This window comes from Pristis pectinata, chromosome 6, assembly GCF_009764475.1.
Source record: "Pristis pectinata isolate sPriPec2 chromosome 6, sPriPec2.1.pri, whole genome shotgun sequence".
Lineage (NCBI taxonomy): Eukaryota > Metazoa > Chordata > Chondrichthyes > Rhinopristiformes > Pristidae > Pristis > Pristis pectinata.
In genome coordinates, this window is record NC_067410.1 from 29674817 (window position 1) to 29701756 (window position 26940).

The window sequence follows — 26940 nt, forward strand, 5'->3', positions numbered from 1 at the left end:
ATACTCAATAATTTTAAGTCTGTGCCTTGTCTTTCATAGTTTCCCTGTTTACTTTTATGCATTCGGATTATCTTCTAACACCAATCCTATCCGACTCAGAATAAATACCCTTACCATGGGGCCTTTTTAAAAAAAAATAGTAGTAGGACATTAATTCTCAACCTACTGTGCCAATTGGTTCGGTAGCAGCAAAACTGCACCTCCTCCATTTTGCTGCCTCTTTTTGTTGATATTCTTACCAGCACATCTGCTTGTCTTGGTCCTATAGCATTCAGTTGGTTCAACATGCAGAACATTCTTCAGAAATACTCCAAATTTCAATAACACCTTGATAGTTTTTCTTGATTTTGTTTTGTTTCTGGATGGCCCAACTCTGATTTTAAAAATTAAATCTCGTTAACTTTTCTACCAAAGGAAAATAGTTTCTGTGTTTATCCAATAAAATCTATCATATTTAATTAACTGGTTTAAAATTCTTATTTGTTTTTTTCTTTTTAAAAGAATTATCACTATTCAACTGAAGTATATTTTTCTAAATGTATACATTCTTGGGATGTGCAAGGAGATTGGAGCCAGGATGTGTTTTGTCTCTCCACTGCATCCCAATCTTTTGGTTTCCCAACCCTTTTCCAAGGCCAATGTCATAATTCTAAAATATTCTCAGCACTTTGTCACAGAGTACTTCAGGTTGCATTTTTTTAAAGAAATTTGGAATTTATTTTGTAGGGAGAGAAAGATAATCAAAATGAGAGTGAGTTAGGTGTTGAATTTGATTTCCCAAAGACAAAAAGCAATAAAAGACTATATTTTTAGTCTGAATGTTTTTTTTGGAAACCTCTAATCTAACCCTTGAAGGTTGCTGATCTTGCTACTTAACAAATGTTCAAATGTTGTGCATCATACCTTCTCTCTCTCCTCCTCCTCTTTCTTCCCCCCCCCCCCCCCCCCCCCAACCCGCCGATTGCTAGCACAGGAAAATTAAAATGGCACAAAGGCACACTTTTTAAGCTCAACTTTTTAAGCGCAAATAACTGCAAAAGGCACAATGCCCACTTTGTGTTGAGGAGGCATTACCTTTCCAGAGATGCTCCTTAGCCCTGTCTGCCTTGGATACTGATTCTGACAACTTGATAACAAAACCAAACCCTTGGTAAAATCTCACCATGTCATGTCATCTACTTCTCCTTTCCTCTATTTTTGTTTACAAAAGTTTTCATCACTTCTCCCCAGTTCCTTGACTGTCTGACTCCAGAGGGAAAAATAACCCAATACAAGATTGCTCATTACCAAAAACTTCCTGGTGCAACATGAAATGATGTAGTACACTGAAAGAAATACAAATAAGAGTGGTTGTGGATTTGGGGGCTGCATTGGTTAGTAATGTGAAACTTGGTTATAAAGTTTCATCAATGACTCTGACCTCCCTATTTTCCCTAAATTGTTGAAGATACAGGGCAACAGTGATTAATATTTCTCTTTTTAAAGGGGGGGGGAAGCTTATAACTATAATTTGCCTTCCTCTGGCACAATACCAGCTGTTGGAGGTGTTAACAATATCAATGGTTCCTATTCTTAGATTTTGCAGATCTTGCTCCTATTAGTCTTGGCTTGTGTCCTCCTTACTTTAGTTCCCAACTCAGATTCCTCGAGGCTGAATGCTTAAATATGTTTGGTGTTCATCTGACCCAGATATGAAATGTAGAGTCTTGACGATGTTATATAATCCCTCTGGTGCATTTTTTAAAATTATATTTGGGTAGTTTGTTTTCAGTATGGTCATCTTCCTTAGTGAGCTCTTACTCTGCCTTCACTACTCAGGTGCCAAACTAAATTTGAAATGTGCCCATCAATGAAACTATCTATTTTGTAATAGTTCTTGTTTTGCTATACACCAGTGAATTTATTGACTTGGCAATATTGCTACACTTGATCCACTTCTGACAAACATTCCCCTTTTGGGATAGGCTAAATTGTTTTCATTTTTTAAAAAAAAAGATACTGAAATGTAACCAGGCACAAATGGTCACTATCCACTTTTTTGTCTTCCCGCTGTTATGGCATTTTCCTAAAATGAAATAGACACAGCTTTGAAAGACTACAGAGTCCAAGAACCCAAGCTGTTTTCCTAGCTGAAGCAGCAATTCATTTGTACCTCTTCCAACCTGTGTATGGGTTTTCGTGCTCATGATTTAGTCTCTACATTGGAGAAACTAAATGCAGATTGGGAGTTGCTTTACAGAACACTTCTGTTCAGTAGGGAGGACAAACCTGAGTTCCCAGCTGTCTGTCATTTTATTTCTCTGTCCTGTTAAACTCTGACCAATGTCTGTGGTCTCCCACAATATTATCAGTGAAGCCTGCATAAGCTTGAAATGCATGTTGTCTTTTGTCTAGACACTTTGAAATGCAGTATTGAATTCAACAGACATTGTCTACTTTGGATGTTTCCAGCATAGCTTTGATTTGCATTTCACAGCTTTGTGTATCCCTTTGTGTTCTCTCTCTTGTTTATTGCCCCTCTACGGAGCCAAAATACTCTCTCTTGAGGGAGAGGGCCCAAGATGACTGTACAAAGTTTTTGCTCAAATCTGGTACAAATGTATTATTGTGGCCCTAACTTTACAAATCTTTTAGCTAATGTCTTGTTGCTTTTTGAGTGGAGTTGGTTGATTCTCTATTAATCATTGGGAAGGTGTCGATGACCATTTTCAAGTTTTCTCCCCGAAGCTTCCAGTCATATTATACTCTATATCATATTATACTCTATATTTGAATTTGCGCAGTTATTTGCATTATTGCAGCCATTTACATTGTTTGCTTGCACCCAAGTTCCTGAATCTATGGATCAGTTTTGTATTATAAAAATGTAATATAATGAGCTGAACATTGGCTGTGCAGATGATTAAACGTTACAAAAGAACCCTGGGCATCCCACGATTGAAGAGAATGTGCTAGGAATTAGCCCTATAGTCTCTTGCCAAATTTGCAATCTGCCAAGCATGGACCGCAAGGGACTGGTTTTTGCACAAATTCTCTTGTGACACTTCAGGGAAAAAAAATCCTCTTTTTAAGTGACTTCTGAACTTTACTGATTCATCTTCTAGTGACTTAGTGATATGTCAGGCATGACGAGAGTTTCCTGAAGTAGTATTGACTACTTCCTATTGTCTGAACTTCAAGTGATTTGATAATAATGTACTAATGTTTTTCATTAACATCCCCACCACTGAGGTTAAACCCACTGACCTACATTGACAGGTTGTGATTTTAATGCCCCTTTTTTAAAACAAAGTGCCACCTTTCAATCATCTGGTAATACTCTTGGTTTCAGTAATTCATTGAATGTTTAATAGCATTAGTAATGACCTCAACCGTTTCTTCCTTTAATAAATTAACGCTGTCCTTGTTATTTCCACAAAGAGGTCCAAATAAATTAGGCCTGTACCATATTCTTCAAGTTTGCATGCAAATCATGAAGGTTTCATTTACCTGCTGTACGAAAGGCAAATTCAACCTGCCCTTCTCATTTTAAGAATAGAAGCAAGGTATGCTGAATGTTTGTGCTATACCCCTCTACATAGAGCAGCCCTCGTTGTTCAATAACCAAGGTCTGGCCAACATGTTCATTTCCTACTTGGAAGTCTAATACTTTTAATAAGATTTTAAATTATAGATAACATTTTTTTCCACCCAAAGATTAAAAATAAGTCAGTGGTGGGGAAAGTCTCTGAGAGACAGGATTAATCTACACTTGGAAAGGCAGGGATTAATGAAAGATAGCATAGCTTTGTTAGGGAGATATCCTGTCTGAACACTGAGTTTTGAAGAGGTAACATGATGCATTTATGAAGGCATTGCAGTTGATATGAACTTCAGTAAGGCCTTCAAGGTCCCATGTGGGGAAACTGATCCAAAAGGTTAGAGCTCGTGTCATCCTGGCCAAGCTGGGAAATTGGATCCAAACTTGGCTTGGTAAATCAAGGCAGAGGTCAGTGATGGTTTTAGTGATTAGAAGTCTGTGACCAATGGTGTACTAGTGATAAAGAGGAAAAGAAGGTCTTTGTGCCAGAGTACAGATCCCTGAAGGTAGCAGCACAGGTTGATCAAGTGGTGAAGAAGTTGTACAGGATATTGGCCTTCATTAGCCATGGCATAGAATAGAAGAGCAGTGATGTTTATAAAACAGTGGTTGGGCCACAGCTGGAGTACTGTCCAGTTCTGGTTGCTACCCTGTTGAGAGGATGTGATTGTACTGGAGAGGGAAGTTCACCAGGATGTTGCCAGGGATGGACAGTTTCAGTTATGAGGAGAGACTGAATAGTCTGGGTTGTTTTCCTTGGAGTGGAGGAGGCTGAGAGGGAACCTGATGGAGGTGTACAAAATCACGGTTCATTGATAGGGTAAATACTTTGAAACTTTTCCCCGGAGCAGAGGTATCTAAAACTAAAAGGTGTATGTTTAGGGTGAGGGGCAGGAAGTTTGGGGGTGGGGAGGGGGAATTATTTCACCAGAGGATGGTTGGAATCTGGAACACACTGCCTGAGAGGGTGGTGGAGGCAGACTCTTGCAACATTTAAGAAATTTCTAGATGAGCACTTCAGTTGCCATGTCTTGGATGATAATGGACCAAGTGTTGGTAAATGGGATTAATATATATATGTGCTTAATCATCATCCTGGACGTGGTGGGTTGAAGCAACTATTTGTGTTGCATGACTGTGAATCTGTGACTCGCCATTATAGTCTTTCCTTGTTATGTATCTCTTTCATCGGTTATAAAATTCTGTATATTCATGTAAGGAAACTTCTTAAAAAAAATCCCATTGACCAAATGCTTTGTGCTGGTCATTGGTATCCCCTTCTAACTAGTGTAATTTCTTTGAGCCCTCATCATTTTGATGATGCAACAGCAGAATTCTTGGTTCTAAATTTTATACAATGCCATATTTAAATTCCTCATGTACAAAACATTAGTTTGAGTGTGTGTACAGTTCTGGTCACTGCATTACAGGAAGGATGTGGCAGCAATAGAGAAGTGCTGAGGAGATTCACCAAGATGTTGCCTGGAATGGAGGGCTGTAGCTGTAAGAAGAGATTGGATAAGCTGCGTTTATGCTTCCTGGAATATAGGAGACTGAGGGGTGACTTATATAGGAGTTTATAAAATTGAGGGGCATAAATAGAGTGGGGTGATGCTCTTTCTCCTAAGCCAGGAGAGTCTAAAACTAGATTGAAGGTAAAGGGGAGAAATTTGAAGGAGATTGGAAGGGTAAGTTTTTCCACAGAGGGTGGTGGTTATATAGAAGAAGCTACGAAAGGAAGTGGTAGAGGCAGATACAATTACAACATTCAAAAGACATTTTGACGGGTTCTTAGATAGGAAAGGAGTGGAGGGATATGAGCCTAATGTGGGCAAATAGGATTAGTGTGAATGGGCATCACAGTCCGCATGGATGAGTTGGGCTGAAAGGCCTATTTCTGTGCTATCTAACTCTGGCTCTATGTCAGGAGTTAATTATGTGCCATGGGATACCCAGCCTCTACCTGCTCCTGTATTTGGACTTGCACTGGTTCATGCTGTACTGATGCACTGTTGAAGATGCTGTCTTTCAAAAGAAATTGCATTGACAACCCATCTTCTCCCAAATCTGGATGTTTAAAAACCCTATCTTGAATGCTGACATCACTAAAACTGATCATCTTGTCATTATCACAGTACTCATTATAGTTCCTTACAGTTAGAAAATTGGTTGTAGTGCTTCCTGCATCACAAGTGGCTACTCTTCAAAAATACTTTGTGCATGTATAAAACAAAAATTGCAATAACCTGGAGTCATAAGGGGCTTTATTTAACTTGTCTTTATTTTGCTGTTCATGGCCCCTTTTAATGATTTGACAACAGATCTGTTTTCCAGCCTTTGGTTTTACTTAATGCTGAAATATTCAAGTGTATCTGATGTTCCCCACTCAGTGTTTTTCCTCTTGTATTTTTCTATTACTATTTTTCATGTTTTACTGAGCGTAGTTACTCAGCTCCCCCATTACCCATGCTATCCTTTCTAAAGAATGTGCATCGAGGTTTCTGAAATAGACTTTTCATCAAAATTTGGCATTGTTTCTGAGAGAGCCAGAAGTTTGGGGCTTACAGTTGCTGTGTGTAGCTTAAGTCAACAAATTATTCCTCATGGTTCAAGATTTAATAGTCTTGAATTATCTTAAGTTTTTATCTCCAGGTTTCATACACCAGTGGTGAGTTCAACTGAACAGATTTAAATAACTTAGAAATTAGTGTCAGACTGAAATGTGCATCTGTGAGGAGAAAAGCAGATGACTTTCCCACCTTATTTTTGGAATTACTGGTAACCATTTTGCATGTCGAGTTCCAGCTCTTGACCTTGTTATTTCCTCAAACCTGAGAGCTCATCTGTTTTGAGCTAGCCAGGTTGAGATGGTTTTATAAAACTAGTTAATGTATGTAAGTAAACAATTCAGACCAATTCCATATCATGTCTATGCAGCATTCAGATTTATGTGGGTACTTTGAGAGGTGTTGAGACAGGGTGGCTGCTGTAGCAGTTATTTTAAGCAATAAAGTAGGATTTTGTTTTCTCTCTGGGTTTTAAATCCCTTAAGTTGAAACTTTTTTAACAAAAGCACAGATCCAATGTTATAGACCTACTGTGGTTCACAAATGTTTGATTCTGTCTGTGTGAAAGCACTTAGCAAAATTGGTGCAATATCAGCTATACCTGCAGGTGGTGGTAGTTGTTCAGTTGTGTTAAATAATCTGCCATCGTAACATTCTACTTTTTGTTGATTGTGGATGATTTGAATCATGCGGCAATTTGTACACGGTGATATTTTCATATGAGTTGCTTGTTAAAGGTAAATATCTCCTGTAGCACTGAAAAGAATGTTAAGCCTCTCGTAAACCCTGAATACAAGCACAGTAAAACAGACAACCTGCTCAGAAATCTTGATTGTTCGGTAGCTGGCTCACCAGGCAATGTTTCCTGTGCTCCCTTCCAACGGGCATTCATAGAAATGATATTCAGTAATCTGGAAAATTTGCTTTTCCAGCATCACCAAAGGCCCAAGAGTGCCAGATTAACAGAATTTTAGTGTGGCTGCTTTTGTTGCAACATCTTCATTTACTGTTGTCCTTTTATTTGATGGTATCTTATCAAATTGCCTTCTCTGTTATAAACAGAATGTACCCTGTGTCAGAATGATCCAGAACATCTCAGATAGCCATAGGGAAGTAAATTTACCATCCACCTATTCTTCTGCAATCTGTTCTTTCCCTTTTTCCTTGCATCTGTTCACTGCTGCCCCAGCTAAGATACAACTTGGTGCAGTAAAACCAGGCTGATGGGTTAAGTGATAGATTTGCAAGTACAAGAGAGTCTAATCTTCTGCCCTTGACATTGTGTCATCACTTTTGCTACGCTCCTCACTACCAATGACCTGAGGGTCATACTTGACCAGTATCGTAACAAGACCAGCCAAATAAATACTTTGTGCAAGAGCAGGTCAAAGGCTTGGTATTCTATGGCAAGTGACTAACCGCCTAACTTCCCAAGCCTTTCCGTCATTACAAGGCACAAACAAATATGTGATAGAAAATACTTTTGCTAGAATACACTTTTTTGTGATGTTTGTTTGGCTCTAGCAACAAGCAAGAAGTTTGACCCTATTTGGGATGAAGCAGCCTGCTTGATTGGCACTCTGTCCACACTTTAATCCTATCAGTTGCTTTAAATCCATGCCCTCAGGTTATTAACCTTGAACTTTTGGAAATGGATCTTTCCTATTGTTTATAATTTTCTGCACATTCAATCTTCCATCAACTTCACCTCCAATAAACGCAGCGCAAAATACTCCAGTCTTTCCTTATAGCTATGTTTCTCGTCATCTCCAATACATGTTCAATGTTCTTGATTAATGTTGTTCCAAATGATGAAAACTGAATAAAAAAACCAGTTAATCATAACTTGCTTTAATCTTGTTTTCTTTGCTTTCCTCTGTGTTGCCTTAACCAGCTTTTTATCCTGATTTCCTCTGGAATCTGTCAATGTACAGTCCTGGATGCTTTGATTCAGCTATAATACTTGGTATCCTACTGTTGTATGTTCCTTTGTATTATGCCACACTTCTATAGATTTGAGTTGCTTTCTGCGTACCTAACCAGTTCATGCTGCTTACAGCCTTCAATCATGTGGTCTGAAAGCTCCTTAATTATGGCAACTACAATTAAGTCTTAAATCATTGATAATATGCCCCACAAAAAAAAACAAAGGTATGGTGAACTCTAGGGAATGCCGAAGGAAACAGTCTTGCAGTCTTGTCAACCTTTAGCCTTTGCTTCTTGCTACTGTCAGTTTTGCATTTAGTTTACCATTTAATGTTGGATCTAAAATGCTTTCTCTTTTGCAAAACACTCTATGTGGGACCATGTGAAATCCCTTTCTAAATGCCTGTGTTCACTATAGTAAATGTGCTAATATCATCGACATGTCATCTCAAATATTCGATCATTAGTCAAGTACAATCTACCTTTTAAAGCAATCCATGCTCAGTGTCCTTGATTTAACCTGTCCCTCTCCTTAAATGATTAATATTGTCACTTGGTTTTATTTTTCCAGTGAATTGATAACCATTTGATGTTGGGCTGACAGACCTGCTAATCTTTCTCTTTTATTAAACAATGGTGCAGTGTTAGTGGCTTCCCGGCCTTGGGCACAATGTCTCTAATTGAAGAGGATTTGGAAAATAGTTGAATCTGTTTTTCTTCCCATGCTTTCCAAACAGTCTAGGATGGAGTCATTGATTTTAAAGATGCTAAACCACTTTAATCCATCCTCATTTGTGTTTATTCCATTCAACATCTCATTATCAGCAAAATCAATGCTACCTTTCTTCTTAAGAGCATAGTCCAAATTCTTTTACTAAGAACCATTTTCATGTCTTCTCGCTCCACATATAGGTCCCTATTTTTGTCCATATTAGTCCCTCTTGGTTATTTTCTTGTTTTATAACAAGATCTTTTGGATTTTCCTTGAATTTGCGTATCTTGATCAGGGCATTAAGGCCATCAGTTATGACTGACCACTTTGGGTCAACAGGAGTTTTTCTCAGGATTCCAGCAACATTTGTGGGACTTCAGTGACCTTCTGCCATCCTCGAAGCATGTTTGATCTACTGGTGTATTGATAGTTGCAGAATGGCTAGTGCCTTGTAATATTTTGGAACTATATTGATATTTCACTTGATATTTGATGGCAAGAGCTGCAAGCCATGGTAAAGGTGTGGAGATGAGCGTGGTGTTGATTATTCTTATGGAAGTGTTGATTTGGCTGTCTTTTGTGCTGTTACACTTGGCCAGTAAGCAATATTCTGTGGTGATGGAACTAACGTTTGTATCAACATCTGGAAACTTAATTGAACCCCCTTGTTGCCCCTGCTAGACTCTGTGTTCACCCAAGATTTGGTCTTGCTGCTGGGGTTTTCAAAGTATTGCTGATAGCTAAGCGCACAATACAATGTGATTGCTCAGTTCTGTAGCTTGAAATTTTATGTACTATAGGAATGCTACAGAATCTTGTGGCACCTTGTTATGGTGAAATGTGTAAATCTCCAATTTACTGTATTGGGGAAGAATCATTGGTGGTTGAATGATCTGAATTTCTGTGAAAATTCTTGTTTTGATATTCCATGACGGGCTTATGTCAAGTTGTGGGGAAAAAAAACGAATGAGAAAATTCAACTCTAGATTACTTGTTTCAATTGACTTCAACACTTGCTGTTGCAACCGAGATGAATTGACAATTGTGAGCTTGCCAAAGTGGAAAATTTCACATTTTGACTTGGTATTGCAGTCAAATGAACTGATGATTGTTTTGTTTTGGCCTCCCCTGCTCTGTTTCTGTCTTTGGAGGGTTTTTGTTGTTGTTTGATGTTCAGGGACCCATGAAGTCGAGCCTGGTTACCAGAGTTAAGCCTGTCAGGACTCAACTGTATGTCAGGTTAGAGCTGGGTGTATATTCTGATAAAATGTTGATGAATTGATTTATTATTGTCTCTTGTACTGAGGTACAGTGAAAAACTTGTCTTGCATACAGTTCATACAGATCAATTCATTACACAGTGCATTGAGGTAGTACAAGGTAAAACCATACAGAATGCAGAGTAAAGTGTCACAGCGGTAGAGAAAGTGCAGTGCAGGTAGACAATAAGGTGCAAGGTATAACGAGAGGTAGATTGTGAGGTTAAGAGTTCATTTTATTGTACCGGGAACTGTTCAATAGTCTTATAACAGTGGGATTGAAGCTGTCCTTGAGCCTGGTGGTACGTGCTTTCCGGTTTTTGTATCTTCTGCCATATCAGCCTGGCTCTGTATCTAAACCAGGTCAGAGTTACTTGCCTAATATTATCACTTATGAATAGCATATTTTAGATTCTTATTACAGCAATGTTCAAGCCAGTGTATGTGGCTATGGGTAGATTAAGCTTGGGTCTGATGATTGTTGTTGCTTTTCCCTCCTTTAGTCTTCAGGAAGATCGCTGAAAAATACCATACTTGCTGATTTAAATTTTGGGATTTGGATTTGCATTTTGGAATTAAACAGTAGCAATATACACAGTGCCTTTTGCTTAGCAAGAGCATCCCACTGTGCTTTATAGGCATATTGAGAAATAGAAAATTGATGGTTAGCAATATTAGATATGGTAGTTGAGCAGAAGCTTGATTATAAGAGTAAGTTTTAAGGAGCATCTTCAAGAAAGAAAGAGACAAAGAATTCTTAACTGTAGGGCGCTGGTAGTTAAGGCAGGGCACCATTGGTGCAGCAATTAAATTTGGGAATGACATAATGTGAAATAAAGGGTACAGTTCTACAGCAGGTGCTTGGGGATTAAAAGATTAGTTTGTTGGCCTGTTTACATGCTGGTTCTATTAACAGTTCATTGCAGGAAGTGAAGCTTAAAAAGTTGACCTGAATTAGACTAGAACTGTGAATGTAGGGAAGGTAAACATCAGGTGGTTCCATTTAAAATTTTATAAAATGGGATGCTAATATCATGTGCTGAGCATATTTACTTTTCTCCAAGCAAACATTTTGAATGGATACACCTAGCTAAGGCATAGAGTGCAGCATAAGATTCAGAATTTAGTGTGTGCAAACTCGATGCAGAGGGAGAAGGAAGTGCTCATTTTAATTTGTTTAAAATAGTGTATTTAATAAAATAAAATAGCATAACATTTCAAATATAGAAATATAGAGATGCCAGTGCAGGAACATACCATGTGTGGACACTTTTTTTACCTGTAATAAATGTCTATAACTTTTGACTCTTTTGCTGAGTTGCAGACTTGAGGCATCAAGAAGGAAGAAAATGTCTGGACCTTTTGATCCAGGAGGGAATTGCACCTCTTTGCTATGATTCAGTAGTTACCAGGTTCAGCAGGGTGTGGTTCTCGGGTATGCTAATTCTACACACATTTGTGCTATTGTTCGCCAGTGCAGTACAGCTACCAGTCTGAATTGCTCTTTTGTGCAGGTATTGGCATGTAGCCAAACAGTTTAGAGGTTTAAATGTGTGATTGAAAGAGTTGTATCTGAAATAGGAATTTCATTTCATGTGGAACTGGCACTTGGAGTAGAGAAGGAGAAAGTTGTTCTATTGGACTAGAATCCACTTGGTCAGAAATGCAGTTTTCATTACATTTTGTAGCCTTTCAAGCAATGTTTTCTTGTACAGGTGAGTGCATCACCACAGCATGTATGATTCAGGTGGCTTACTGTGTGCAAGAGTTGACTGCTGCTAGCAATATTTGACCTGAATAACATGTGACAGTGCTGCCATGGAGATTATCAGTATTTTGGCTTTTTTGGGAGGGACTGGAGTTGAAGGTAAATGTGAAATTTCACTTAGTACTTGCTACTTTCTGCACCGATCTTGCTATCCCTAAACCTGAAGTTGAACTGTTCTAACGTTGTACATACAATGTTGAAGTAATTTCCTTTGCCAAATCTGCAACTGATAATTTTGAAAATTAGCTGTTTCATAAGATCTTAATTGTACATTTGTGAAATTGTGTAGCTGTCATTTATTGAAGGTGTTCTAGATTAAACTGTAATGCTTTCTTGACATTAATATGCATGTAATTTAAGTAATAAATTTAAAAAAATACAAAATACACTTTTTAGTGCTGTAGGATTTCATTTTTGAACATGGTTTGAAATTTAATAGACTTGGTAAAAGATATAATTTAATCTGTCTTTTTATACAGATATGCCAATATTTGGTCACTGTCCAGCGCATGATGATTTTTATCTGGTGATGTGTAATCATTGTAATCAGGTTGTAAAACCCCAGGCCTTTCAAGCACATTATGGTGAGTTCAGAGTTTACTCTTAAAATGTTCTATTTTTTAAAAATATATTACTTGTAATTTTAAGTTGATACATGTGGATAACATCCCTAAATTTTTCCCACACTATAGGATGTCCTTTATAAACTTTACCTCTGACAGTGTGTACACATTGGTATTTGTTTACAATATCATTTGGTTAGTTGATTTACTAAGTGTGGATTTGACAAATGCTACTATAGAGACCAGGAAAAGCTTGGTTTGTATGAAAAGTGGCAGGGTTGGGAATTGAAATATAGACAGAAGGCTTCATAGTGCATCTATTCACCAAAATTAACTGAATTCAATACAAATCATAAATTAATTCTAACTGGTGCTCAAAGTGGACCTGTAAATTTGGGTGATCCCTCCCTATTAAGTATAAGCTATGCCTTTAGAGTGGAACAGATGTTTTGACAAGGTACCACATGGTGGGTAGTCTGGAAAGTTAGATCACATGGGATCTAGGACAAGCTAGCCAATTGGATACAAAATTGGCTTGACAGCCGGAGGCAGAGGGTTGTGATGGAGGATTGTTTCTCAAATTGGAGGCCTGTGACAAGTGGGGATCAGTGCTGTGTCTGCTGTTGTTTGACATTTATATTAATGATTTAAATGAAAATGTAGTTGGCATGGTTAGTAAGTTTGTGGATGACATTAAAATTGGTGATTATAGTGGACGGTGAAGAAGGTTATCTTTAAGATTACAATGGGATCTTGATCAACTGGGCCTGTGGGCTGAGGAATGGCAGATGGAGTTTAATTCAGAGAAATGCAAGGTGTTGTATTTTGATAAGAGAAACCAGGCAGGACTTGCACAGTAAATGGTAGGGTCCTTGGGAGTGTTGTAGAACAGAGATCAAGGGGTGCAGGTACATAGTACCTTGAAAGTGGTGACATAGGTACAGTGGTGAAGAAAGTATTTGGCATGCTTGCCTTCATTGATCAGAATATCGAGTACAGGAGTTAGGATGTCACATTACAGGACATTGGTAAGACCACATTTGGAGGACTCTGTACAGTTCTGGTTGCCCTGCTTAAGGAAGGATGTCATTAAACTGGAGAGGGTGCAAATAAAAATATTCACTGTGACTGCCGGGCTTGGCTCATAAGGAGAGGCTGGATAGGTTAGAACCTCTTTTCCCTGGAGCATAGGAGGCTGAAAGGTGACCTTTATAAAGGTTTATAAAATCACGAAGGGCCGAGATGAAGTGAAATGCCAACAAACACCTAGGAATGGGGAGTCCAGAACTAGAGGATATAGGTTTAAAGTGAGAAGGGAAAGATTGAAAAGGGACCTGAGCAGCAACTTTTTCACACTGTGCTGAGCAGGTGGAGCGAGCTGTCAGAGGAAGTAGTAGAGGCGGCTACAATTATGATATTTAAAAGGCATTTGGACAGCTACGTAGATAGGAAAAGTTTAGAGGATACAGGCCAAACGCAGGCAAATGGGTCTAGCTCATTTGGGCAACTTAGTCCTCAAGGATGAGTTAGGCCCAAGAGCCAGTATAGCTCTATGACTCAGAGGTACTTTGTGAATGCTTAATTTTGACTTCAAACCTAACGGTAGTTGAGATTTGCCCTGTTAGAACATAATACAGGTTTGTGGCCTAGAAAATGAACTCTTTTGCCATAAGGGCATTGGCAGCAAAGTGTAATTGTGAAATTGAATAGGACATTTGCTGGAAGTTGATTCTTTCTCTTTCCCTTCACAATATTTTTATTAAATCCATGAAAAAAAATAGAGTACATGCATCAAAAAAAAGTAAAAATACTGCTGAATACATTGTATTAAGTCATACTTAGGATTACAATACTCTAAATCAATAATCACATATACTAGTTAGTTAATAAGGAAAGAAAAAATTGAAATATTTTATTACAAAAAAAAATCTACCCCCACGACCAAAACCCGAAGCTGTTATATAGAAGAAACAGCAAGGAAAAACCTTAAAAAAAAATGTAACAGTGTCAGCCAATATCTGCATTTTAGTCCCCAAATCAGAGATTTTGAAAATAATTTAAAAAGGGTCCCCACAGGATTTGAAAGTCTAGGTTAGATTCAAAAACTGAACAGCGAATCTTTAGATTCAAGTATGACATAACATCCCGTAACCACTGAACATGCATAGGTGGAGTAGCTTCCTTCCATTTAAGCAATACTGCTCTCCTGGCTATAAGAGAAATAAAGGCCAGAGTATGTAAATCAGAAGCCTTCAAAGTTGTATCTTGTTCTCCAACAATCCCAAATAGTGCAGTCAAAGGTTTTGTTCTCCAACAATCCCAAATAGTGCAGTCAAAGGATTAAGTTTAAAATTTATTTTAAAAAGTACAGAAAAAGTATGAAAGACCTCTGTCCAATATTTTTTTAAGACTTTCAACATTGATAATTGTTGATTTAAATAACCTGGTTTAAAATATTCATTGTGTTCCAAACAGCTTGAGTTTAATTAGAAAAAGGGATTTAGTCTTCCATCACTGTAAATTTCCTTCCATTGTTTTGTAAGTCTACAACAGTTGCATAGCCATCTGGATTGAATCATTTTCATTAAGCTGTTATGAAGACTTTGCCAATGTCTTATCTATTGGTTTTACTGATGAATTGCCAGTGAAAAGTACTTTATTGGTTAGATTTGGGGAGAAAAAAGTTGCTTAATTCAGTAACAGCTCTGGAGACTTGAGTATGACAAAGTATTTTTCAGCTTTTTGACCTAATATTTGGTGCCTGCATTGAAAATCTTGATGTAATAAAAATTGTCTTAAAGTTGCAAGTTTTGAAATGCTTTTTGAGCAAAATACTTCAAAAATAAAACTTTAATTTAGTAACTCATAATACTAAACTTTTCATAATCCATGGTGTTTTTTTTTATATACATTGGGATAACTCATCAGAGTCGGTTTATTTAACCTTTCTATGCAAGAAAAATGTCTTGGCTAAGGCAATGCATTACAATGTAACATGCAAGTTGTTCCTTCATAGTACTGCTGTTTTGACTTAAATCCTCTTATACATTGCTCAGATTTATCATTTGCTGCTCAGAATACATCATAAAGTGCTGTATCCATCAATAGAGCAATCAGTTACATGATCAGCCCCAACATTTTTGTTTGCTCAATAGCACTTAGATTTCAGCACTTTTATCCAGCAGTTAGGATTCTAATCCTTTCCTCCGTTGCTATTTTGAGGTGTTAAACCTTGGTTTCTAGTAATGTCTCTCCAAAAGGCAAAAAGGTGTCCTAGACCAATGCAAATAGGCAGGAGGTGGATCACTGGATGGTCCTCCATACACACAGGCACCACACTTTTCCAAAGAGTGTAATCTTGATGTTGGAATGATTTTAAGATGGAGAGTGTTGCAGACTAGTTACTATGACTTGTCTACAAATCAACTAATTTGTCACTTTCATTCACTGGCAGTTCTTTTAAATCACATTGTATGCACGTTGGTGGTAGAGTAGAAATGATTGCAGAAAGAGTGATGTTGAATAGCATAGTCCACTATCTATGGGATCCTACTATAGCTAAACAAAATGAATTTGGAAAAATTGTGGTTCAGTGACATAATACTGCACTATGTGGAGAACATTTCTTTACCACCTTGATTATTCTATGTTTGCATTATTTACACCCTGTCCTCTACAAATTTGTAATGCAATATCTTTTTTACAAGGATAGGCTGACTTTGGGTACTTGAAGTGGGGGAAAAAAAGCTATAAAATTGATCTCAGAAGAACCTGAGGTTTTTCAGGCAATTTACCTAAGTAACAAATCAGTATAATCCACCTCAGAACTCATTGCAGAACAGTGCTCAGAAAATAATCAGTCACTCATCTTTACATGAAAAAGAACTCCCAACACTTTAATATTAAGTACAAAAAAATGACGAAGTTAGAACACCTTTTATTCAAATGTTAATTATTTATGACCACAGTCGATATACATTAAAAGAACTCAACTTCCCTGCTTCAAAATAATATTTGGGTTTTCTCTAAGAAATTGAATTTATTTTAATATTTAACAAAAAAATGCAATAATTAGCAAACTTTTCACTGAAAGTGCAAAATCTCAATCTCATTGATTATAATTGTCAAATTCACATGATGGCTAAGTCCTGTCCACAAAACACAGGACAAGTTCAGTCTGCCTTAGCTAGTGATGCTCAATAGACTGATAAGTGATGGATGGTATTGTCAATGGTGCCATTAAGTGACACTTGCCATTTAATCTGCTTGCCATTATTTAGTTTGAGTTTTGCCTGGACCATTCAGCACCAGATCATGTTACAACCCTGGTTCAATTGTGGAGCAGAGATCTGAATTCCAAAGGCAAGACCAACTCTCCATGACATCAAGGGAGCATTTGACTCCAGTGTGGTAATTTAGCTGTGATGAAACTGAATTCAATAGGCATTAAGGGAAAGACATTCCAATCATGTGGAGTTGTACTTTTGCTCAAAGGAAATGGATATGGTTGTTATAGATCAATCGTCCCGTCCATAGTACATCCCCTCAGAAGTTCCTCTGAACATTGCCTTAGGTCCAGCCCTCTTAGCTGCTTCATCAATGCCCTTCTGCCATAAGTACAGAAGTGGGGATGTTTATTCATCACACTATTTTCGAATCTGTTTGCAACTCATCAGAAAATTAAGCAGTCCATGCTTGAGTGTAACAAGACCCTGATAACAAATAGACATGGCCTTTTATGTGATGAGTAACATTTGTGCCACACAAGTCACCATTTCTAATTAGAGCATCCTAATATGTTAATATTTATTGGGATTGTCATCACTGAGACTCTCATTCTCAGCATCCTAGTGGTCACAGTTGACCAGAGACTCAACTGGAGCAGCCACATTATTTCTGTGGCTACAAGAGCACATCAGAGGCTGGATATCATGCATTGAATAGCACGCTAGATCTTTTCCACCATCTACATGGCATGTTGGTAGTATGATGTACTAATTCCTGCAGCTGGATTCTATCAGTACATTGCATCCCACTTGATTGGCAATCCAGCCATCATCCTAAACATTATCTTATCTGCCTCCATTGCACAATAGGTACAGCATGTATCATTTCAAAATGCACTGTGATTATTTGCCCTTTGTAACAGCATCTTCCAAACCTGAGAGATTTCTACTAACGAGAAGGTCCCCTCCCAAATCATTCATTATCCAGATCTGGAAATCTACCACTATTCCTTCATTGAAAGTAGGTCCAAATCCTTTGATTCTGTAGCCACCAACTTTAGCAGTACCTGAATCAGAGGACTGCAGCAGTTTGAGAAAATGGTTCGCTGCCACCACCACCTTGAGGGTAATTAGGGTTGGCAATCAATGCTCGTCTTGCCATTGACTCCATTCTGTAAAATGAATACAAAGAAAAGTAAATTCTTTTCCTGTGCAGTTTTTTTTCCCCTCAAAACCAGTCATGCTGGGTACAAAGATTTGGGAATGTGATTGTTGATTTTACTACACCAGCAAATAGAATCTCAGTCTTGAATGTAGGTTGGTGATTTCAAGATTCAAGGTGTTATTTGTAAGTTAAACCCTTCCTTGATCATGGCTCTGAAATCCTTCATGTCCCATACTGAAATTTGTTGTCATGAGTGGCTTTCTATGTGCAGGGCATCTTCTTTTCCAATTCTGAAAGGAGAAAACTAAATTATTCACGATATTTATTAATCAAACAAGTGAATATAAGTTAACTTTTCCTGTCAGTTACTGCTTATGACACTGTTCAGTTCTGTTTGTGCAGTTGATAAGACAAAATTCTAGATAACTTCAGTACAGATGTATTCTAGAATTAAGAAGCTCATTCCACACATGAAAAATGTATTATATTCCACAACCAAATGTTATTATGGTTTAATAGTTCCTGTATTTCTGAGAAGATTATCACTTCCCCGATGAGGTGATGATTAAGCCAGCGTAACGCATAATTTGAACAACTGGCAGCAAATATTTTGGTATTTAGTGAGTTTCATCGGAATGACACACATTCTACATTTAAAGCAGCTGCAGTAATAAAGATGGTGAGTTGTGATTACTATTCAGGATAGCTTGTTCAATGATAGAAATCAACTTCCATTTGCCTGCCAAATTTGTTTTGATCATAAATTGGTGGGGGGGTGGAATTGAGTCAGGTCGTGTTTTGAATCTCCTCCTTTCAATAAAATCATCATTGGTCCTGAGCATAAACTCCACTCCCTTCTCTCCCACTGCTGCTCTTTTCTATTTTAATTTCACTTTCCCTGTGTCCATAAACTTCTTGGTCCTCATTTTGAGCAAAGTTGTTGACTCAACCGATATAGTTCTGGTGGAAAGAGTTGGAAAGATTCATAGAATGAAGATGCATCCCCTTGGATCAGTCCAGGATCCCTAAAATAATCCCTTTTATCCTGGGCCTAAAACACCTAATTCTCATCTTTTCAACAAGAGTAAACAGCCACTCAGCATCTTACAATTTCAAACCCTTGATAAATTCTGTCACCTCTCATTCTTGTATACTTGAGGAAAAATAAGACCCATATTCCTTGTGCTTTAATTGCAATGTATAGATAATATGGCAGTAAAGAAGAAAATAGATGAGATTGAGAGATTTTTAATTGAATATCAAAAAGTAGTTTGCAAGGTATTCATTAAATCTTCGTGCATTACGGATAGAATAAGACTAGCATGAAAACTTCATTTGCAGAGAGCATAATAAAATGTTAACTCTTTTCATGTTATGATCTAAATCATTTAACCAGAAAAATATTAGTTGAATAATCCAAGATGCAAATTACTTTTTATAGCAGTAACTGCCATAAAAAATGTTTAATGTTAAGGCAGCTTTAATTACATTGAGCCAATTACTGTAGTCTTCCTGTTTTTCCCCCTCTCAGCCCCTTTCCTCTTTCATCCTGCACTCCCAGTCTGCACTGCCTTCTATCCAGAAATTTTCTCTGTTCCCAATGGTCTAAAATTGGGCAAGATTGAAGATGGTCGGGGCTGGAGAAGCTGTAGGAATATTGATCATAATTTGAACTGATGTTGCATAGCTTTAGCTGACTAACCCCCGGTCGTAACTCGGGGCACATTCATCACTTAACAAGTGTCTTCCTGACCTGTGGTATTGCACTTGCATAAGTAGGGTGTATTCTTGGAATCTGAATTCTTCATTGAATATCAGAAACTACCATTGTGATTTGCTTTCCTCATAACTTGGCTTATAAATTTTTTAATACATCAGACACCATGCTTACTCCAAAAAGAAAAATAATTGATGAGCTAAAATGGGAATTAATCATTTTTATAGAATAACTTTAATAGGAGATTTAGCTGTTGTCAATGTGAAAACAAAAACACTTTGCCAGAGGGAATTGTGGAAGGATATGAAAGTACAAACTTTATAACCTAGTTTGCATAATAAACCTGCTTATTTAAATGTTAGAACATCAATGGATCTTTCTTTTTCCAGGATGATAGATTGTAATGGGATGGGTGTACCTGGAAAAATAAAGTGAGGTATATCAATTTGAATGGATTGAGGGATCTGATGATTGTTAAGAAGGAAAGTTTTTTTTTGGACATCGACTTGCTCAGTATTTTCCCTGATAGTCATGATGGGCCGAATGACATCCTCCCATGCTGGCTTGCAGAGCTACCGCGTTCCTCCACTTATTTCCCTGTAACCTATTCCCTTCTTACCCAGCTGCAAGAGGGATAATTTTTTTTTGTTGCCAATTAATCTACCAACCAGTACAGGTGACCCCTGCGTACAGCCATACAGGTAATGGAAATACACCCTTGCGGAATTCATAAATTGCTACCTAAAGATTTGAAATGGAATAAAGTTCACTCTTATAGAATGGAAGTCAGGATGGAATAGGTCGCTAGAACTGTGACGTGGCAATGCTACCTGCAGCACCATTGTGCTGGCCAGTGTTATGACCCTAAAAACCAGTACATGCTACTGGGTAGGGTTTGAAACTAATGAGTGTAAGGATGTGAATAGAAGGCTCCTGGTTTCTGGGACTAAGTACCTGAAAGTATTACAGTATCATTGCTGGTGAACTCCAGATAATGGGATTATATCAGGGTCCAAGATCTTGTGTGATGGGGAATTGAGATAAGGAGTTACTGTTGAGGAGACGGTGGTAGTATTGAGATGGGAATTGAACAGAGGTGAATCCTGATACTTCAAATGCTCTCATTACTCCAGACAACAATCCTTCATTGACATCCAGTTCCCTGCCTGATGATGGTGTAAAGCATGAAAAGTACTCACTTGTATAGATGTTAATCATATACCTCTGATTGTAGCTCATTAGGATGTTTACTCAGTTAAGGAATCTTTTTTAAAAAAAAGTCCATACAAACAAATGCTGTCATGTGGGTCACTTAATTTTCACTGAATTTATTCAGTATCATTTACTGCATTGATTTAGTCCTTCCATTAAAGAACCTTCTTGGATCTTACAAGAATTGTATTTTTTTTACACTTGCACAATTTATACTGTCATTTATTTTGCCTGTAGTTATTGGAGCTTCATAGATCCCTCAATCTACAGTCTGAAGTAACAATTAAATAGCTTTTTAAGTGAAAAATCTTCTTTCTCCAGGTAGTTTTCAATTATTTCAGAAATACACAAGTTGAATCATTAACAATTTGCCCCTTCAACTGTGCAAAAATAATTATTTTAAAGACTAAAGCCACAACAGGTATAAAATTAATACTGCATGATTTCAAGTTTTTTGTTTTAAATGCATTCAATATAAGCACTATTTTAACAAATTTGAAATAGTGTTTGTATCCTTTTATAAAATTTCTACAGGTACCAATTGAACTAACTAAATTCTTTGTAAATTGAGTGCACGGCAAGATCCATCTTCAATTAAAAATAATGCAACTAAAACCATTTTGGGTGAATGAAGCCTTGGTGAAATTAATTCTGGTGCTGTGAGATACTATGTAGATTTGGGGAAATCTGTTATGAAATACCTAATTTTATTTAGGATACCCATTTCAGTTATTGAAGGTAATAAATTATACTGTTTTGAAAAAAATATTTTACAATCAAGTCTTGCCCCCAAATCATCTACTCTCTCATAGTTAGGTTTTCCTCACGAGCCATTCAAAATTGTTATCAGAAACTATGGCAAAACAATTAATATTCTTCAGTACCCAAGAGCAGCCAGATGTGAAAACTATATAAATCCACTAATGAACCTGAAACTGGAGATGAGCATAAAAAAATCAAATGTACTTTTGGTTAAGTATTTCCAAGAGGAAATTTCCTTAATGTGCCTTGTCTAGTGTAAAAAAAAGTTATTTCATTGAAAGCAAGATGGAAGCTTCAGTAAAGCTAAATTGCCTGAAAACAAAATAACCACAAGAATTCATGGGAATTATCCAACTACCTGTGAGGTAACATTAATCATTGGAATAATTAGTAGAACCTTAGATGGGACAGACTGACACAACGGACACGTTGACATCCCACGTAGTTCTTTGTATAAAATTAACAGCAACTTTAATTTAGAAGAGGAAGATCTTGGGTTTCTAAATTTCCCTACTTTGTGGAAGTTGCATTTACCATCTTGGTATAAACATAATGATGCAATGTGCCTCTGAGTTCCAAATGATTTTGATAAGGTACTATGTGAAAGTTTATTAATGAGACTATCAGCTATGGGGCTTCAGTACAAACTATGACAATAGGTAAAGAACTATCTAAAGGATGGGATGGATAGAATAATTAAAGTGAGACTGTACTAAGTGCAGGATGATGGAGAGTTAAGAACATTTGCCATTTACTGCTTTTTCTAATTTACATAAATGACTGGAGTTCAGAAACTCCATGCGTTCAAATTTACACATAAATTAGGATGAGTGAAATTCAGATTACAGAAAGATTTCATCAAAGTAGGTAACTGAACAATGTTAGGTGGAATTAACATAGGAACATCTAGAGTACAGTATGTCCAGGCAATGCAGAACTGCAATGAACAAAGTCAATAGGATGTTGAACTACCTGGCCAAAACAAGCTGGAGAAAGTATAGTGCAAAGCAGTTTAACAAATTTGCCAATTAATTTAATTTCCAAAACTCTCATATTCCTTTTAGTCAGGCTTGTTGAACATTTGAAAAACAAAAATTGCAATTTGCAGTATATAGAAAACTATTGTAAGTAAAAAGCATAAGTATGCAAGTGTGATGTAAAGATATAAGCAGTGTAAATTAGTGGAATAAACAAGATGCACATGGTTTAGCAGCACTGTCTCTAAGTGATTTATTATATTACTGGCACTGCATACAGTTAGAATAAGAACTCCTGCATGTATTACAAATTAGCTAAGGGGATATAAAGATCTCGAGTGAGGGAGGATAAAATAAATTTTGTGCGACAAGAAGACATGGCTACAATCAAAAGGGTGTTTGTTAGTGCTGTTAGGGGGGGTTTAAACAAGAATGACATTGGGGATAGAAACCCAAGCTTGATGATTAGGGGGGAAAAAAAGCAAGGGAAAAATTAAAGGACAGTAGAATGCAAAACCAGGGGGGAAAAAAGGAAATCAAGAGTAAATGACAAATATAGCCACAGTACAAAAAAGTATGATTAATAAAAATGATAAAGGCAAATGGCTATGTATCTTAATGCATGCAGCAACTGTGGAAGAACTAATGGCACAAAGAGGTAAATGGATATGATCTGATGACCATGTCAGAGACATAAAAGCTGGGAGCTTAATATTCAGGGATATTTAACTTCTGGGGAAGGTGGATGGAAGGGAGTAAGTGATGGAGCAGCACTGTTAATAAGGGATGAAATAAGTACGATTGTGGTAGAGAATCTAGGCTCAGAAGATGTTGAGTCCATTTGAGTGGAGGATAAAATACAGCAAGGGAAAGAAGACTCCTGAATACTAAGAGTAGCATTCAGATCCCCAAACAGTAGTCAGACTGGAAAAGGGTATAAATCAACAAACAATGTTGGTATGTAGAAAGCAGTGCAATAATTATAGGAAACTTTAATCTTGCAGATTGAGTTAATCAATTTGGAAAGTGCAGCTATGAGAATAAATTACTATGGATGCAGGGTCATGACCAGAAACATCGACCATCCCTTTACCTCCACAGATGTTGCTTGACCCACTGAGCGTCTCCAGCAGTTTGTGTTTCTTTTTTTGCTCCATATTCCAGCATCTGCAGTCTCTTGTGTCTGTAAGGGAGTGAGCATCGAGTTACCTACAGTATGTTGGGCGGGGAGTTTCAATGGAAAGGCATTAGGCAAGCAGTGGTAGACATTTAAGGATGTAAAAAACGAGTAGACATTGTATTTGAATTTCCTGAAGGGGTTTCACAAGATGCTTCACAAAGGTTAAGTCACAAGGTAAGAGCCCATGGTGTTAGAGGTGATACATTGGGTAGAGAATTAGATAATAGGTAGGAGTAGCACCTGTTATCACCAGTGGGGTGCCACACAGATCAGAGTTGGACTGCAGTTGTTCACAAAACATTGACTTGAAAGAGTAAAAGGTAGTCAAATGTGCAGATGACACACACAGGTGGAATGGCATATTGCGAGGAAGACACAGTGTACAGAGATAAATTATGCGAATTAGCAAATGGAGTATAATGTGGGGAAAATGTGATTCATTTTGGAAGGAAGAACAAAAGAACTGAGAAGTTAAATGGAGAGAATACTGCAGCAAAAAAGGGATTTGGGGTCATTGTGCCCAAAATATAAAGCTGGCACACATGTATAGCACGTAAAGGGAAGCTTAATGGAACGCTGGTCCTTATTTCAGTAGAGTTGGAGTAGAAAAGTAGGAAGTCTAACTGCAACCGGTGAGAACACATGTACTTCTCTGCAAACAATTTTAGTCTCCCTATTTGGGAAGACATTCTAGTGGAGTCTGTTCAGAGAAAGTTCATCAGGGTGATCCAGGATACAGAGGATGTCTTGCAAGGAAACGTTAAAACTGGTTGGAATGCTACCCATTGGAGTTCAGAAGAATGAAAAGTGATCTTATTGAAACAAATGACTTTTAGGGGCTAGACAGGGTAAATACTGAGAGAATGTTTCCCTTCATGTGCGAGTCCAGAACCAGATGATGTGGTTTCAGTATAAAGGGATGTTCATTTTAAGACTTGGTTGAGGAAGAATTCCTTTTGAAAGTTTGGTCTTTGGAACTCCTTGCCACAAAGAGCTGTGGGAGCAGAGATCTTGTTTATTCAAGACAGAGATTTCTGAATGGATTAAGGATTATGGGGAAAAGGGCCGGAAAGTACACTTGGGGAATGTTGGCTCAGCCATCATCCTATCAAATGGCCTGTTCCTGATCTTACTACTTGTGTCTTAATCTGACAGTGTCGGTGACCACAACAATAGTTCAAAGCCTTGCTGAGTACAGCACTGGACAAAATTTGAGCATTGACAAACCTGTACAGCCAAACCCTGAACTATAAGGAAAGGACAGCATAGCTTGGGAGGCTTTTGCATGAGCATTTTGTGTGAGGACGGAAATGATTCTTGATGAGAAGAGCCGGGCTACGTAGATTTGGCACAGATGTATGCGGTGGGAGGTGGAGGCTCTGATTGGCTCCAACATTGTGGGCATTGCATTAAGAAAGTCGTTGCATTTAATTTAATGAGCCATGGTGTAACTATTACACTAAATGGGCACTGAACTGGCAGGAAGCTTTATGCATTCTGATATAACACAATACATTTTAGAGTGAAAGGCATCAGCAGATGACTATACAGAAGACTCAAGCGGTGACTTTGGAAATGCTTATTATCTATGATCAGATGTACAAGTCTTTAAGTCAAAATAATATTTTATTTAAGTGCAAATAACATAGTGGAAGTTGCTGCTGAGGGTCAAAATGCACCTGAGTAAGAGAATGCTGTTTGAGAACATAAGCCATTCTTCTAAATTAAATTAAATGAGTTCCAAAATGCACAGAATGCTAGCAAATCTTAAAACACCACAAGAGTGAGCATTTAGCAATGTTGCATTTAGCAAGACGGTGCAAAAGTTAGTGTTTTAATCTGAAATTGTGGAGAAATACAGACTTGGAACTGAGAATTGGAAGTCTGGGATGACTGTTGGTGAGTGTATTGTCTAGTGGAGGCATGTTTTGGCAGTGCAACTTGTGCCCTTTTTTGGTCCATGTACCACAGGACCTGTTTGTTTCTGGTTTAATCACTAAGAAAATTTGATCAAAGGTTCCAAATACAGGACCTCACACTGACCTTGCACGCAAAGTTGGGAATCCATGGGCATAGAGATAGCAAGAATACAATTGCAGTTAAATTATTAGACTAGTAGCCAGAATTCTGGACCAGTGGTGCATACACATCCACTTGAGTCCCACAAAGGCATCAGAGGATTTAAACTCTTAATTAAAGTTGAAATTAAAGGGGGAACAAAAAACAAAATGAGCAAAAATAGCCATAAAACTATTAGGTTGCTACTTTTAAAAACTCAAGTTCCCAAATGTCCTTCAGGAAAGGAAATCTGTCTGTCTTACTAGGTCCTGCCTGTATGTTGCTCCAAATCCCACCAAAATGTTTGATTCCAACTGCCTCCTGAATTTGGGAAATAAGGAATGGACAATAAGTGCTGGCATTGACAGTGGTTTCCACATCTGTGAATAACTTTGAGGAATGCTTAAGAATTTTGTCCAATGAAAGGTACAACTACAATGTCAGTAGTGAATGCTAAAGTTTCAAATTGGAATATAAAGTACCTGGGTGAGACTAGGGGAGATTGCTACACTGAATGTAATTGCACCTGTGACCATTTAAAACAGTAGTATGTTGTCCCCTTCCCATTCTCACATCTGTTCTGTGATACAGATGCTGCAGGCGTGATAGAGGTGGAGGTAAGAGAGGAGGGCGAATTATATTTTTGATTAGGGTGGACATCAGAGTAGTACTTGAAGAGGATATTCCTGGGGGATAGTCCAATGAGGCTATATGGGTGGAACTTAGAATAAGAAGGGGTGATCACCTTGATGGGGTTAAACTATAGGGTCCAACAGTCAGTGGGAATTAGAGGATCAAAAATGTGGGGAGAGAACATATAGTTGGAGGAATAATAGGGTTGTAATAGTAGGTGATTTTAACTTCCATAATGCATATTGGGACTGCTATAGTGCTAAGGGATTGGATGGGACAGTATTTGCTTTGTGCATTCGGGAAAGTTTTCTCAAGCAATATTTAGATGGCCTACTAGAGAGTGGCAACATTTGGCTTCCTATTGGAAAATGAAGCAAGGCAAGTCGCTGAAGTGTCAGTGATGGACCACTTTGGGACCAATGACTGTAATTCTATTAGTTTTAAAATATTTGTGGAAAATATGACTGATCCACAAGTTAAAGACCTAAATTAGGGCAATGCTAATTTTGATGGCATCAGGAACTTGGGTTGATTGGGAGAGGCTGTTAGCAGGTAAAAGGACATCTGGCAAATGGGAGGCTTTAAAAAGTGAGGTGGGAAAAGTTTAGGGCCAACATGTTCCTGTTAGAGTGAAG

The 26940-nt window shown here is 37.7% G+C and overlaps 1 protein-coding gene across 1 annotated transcript in view; it reads left to right on the forward strand.

Annotated features, from left to right (window-relative positions):
* LOC127572043 (ataxin-7) overlaps nt 1–26940 on the forward strand; it is a 95348-nt gene that overhangs the window by 33041 nt on the left and 35367 nt on the right. Inside the window, exon 3 of the mRNA XM_052018876.1 lies at nt 12292–12396. Coding sequence (XP_051874836.1) covers nt 12292–12396 — 105 coding nt within the window. The remainder of the gene's footprint in view (nt 1–12291; nt 12397–26940) is intronic.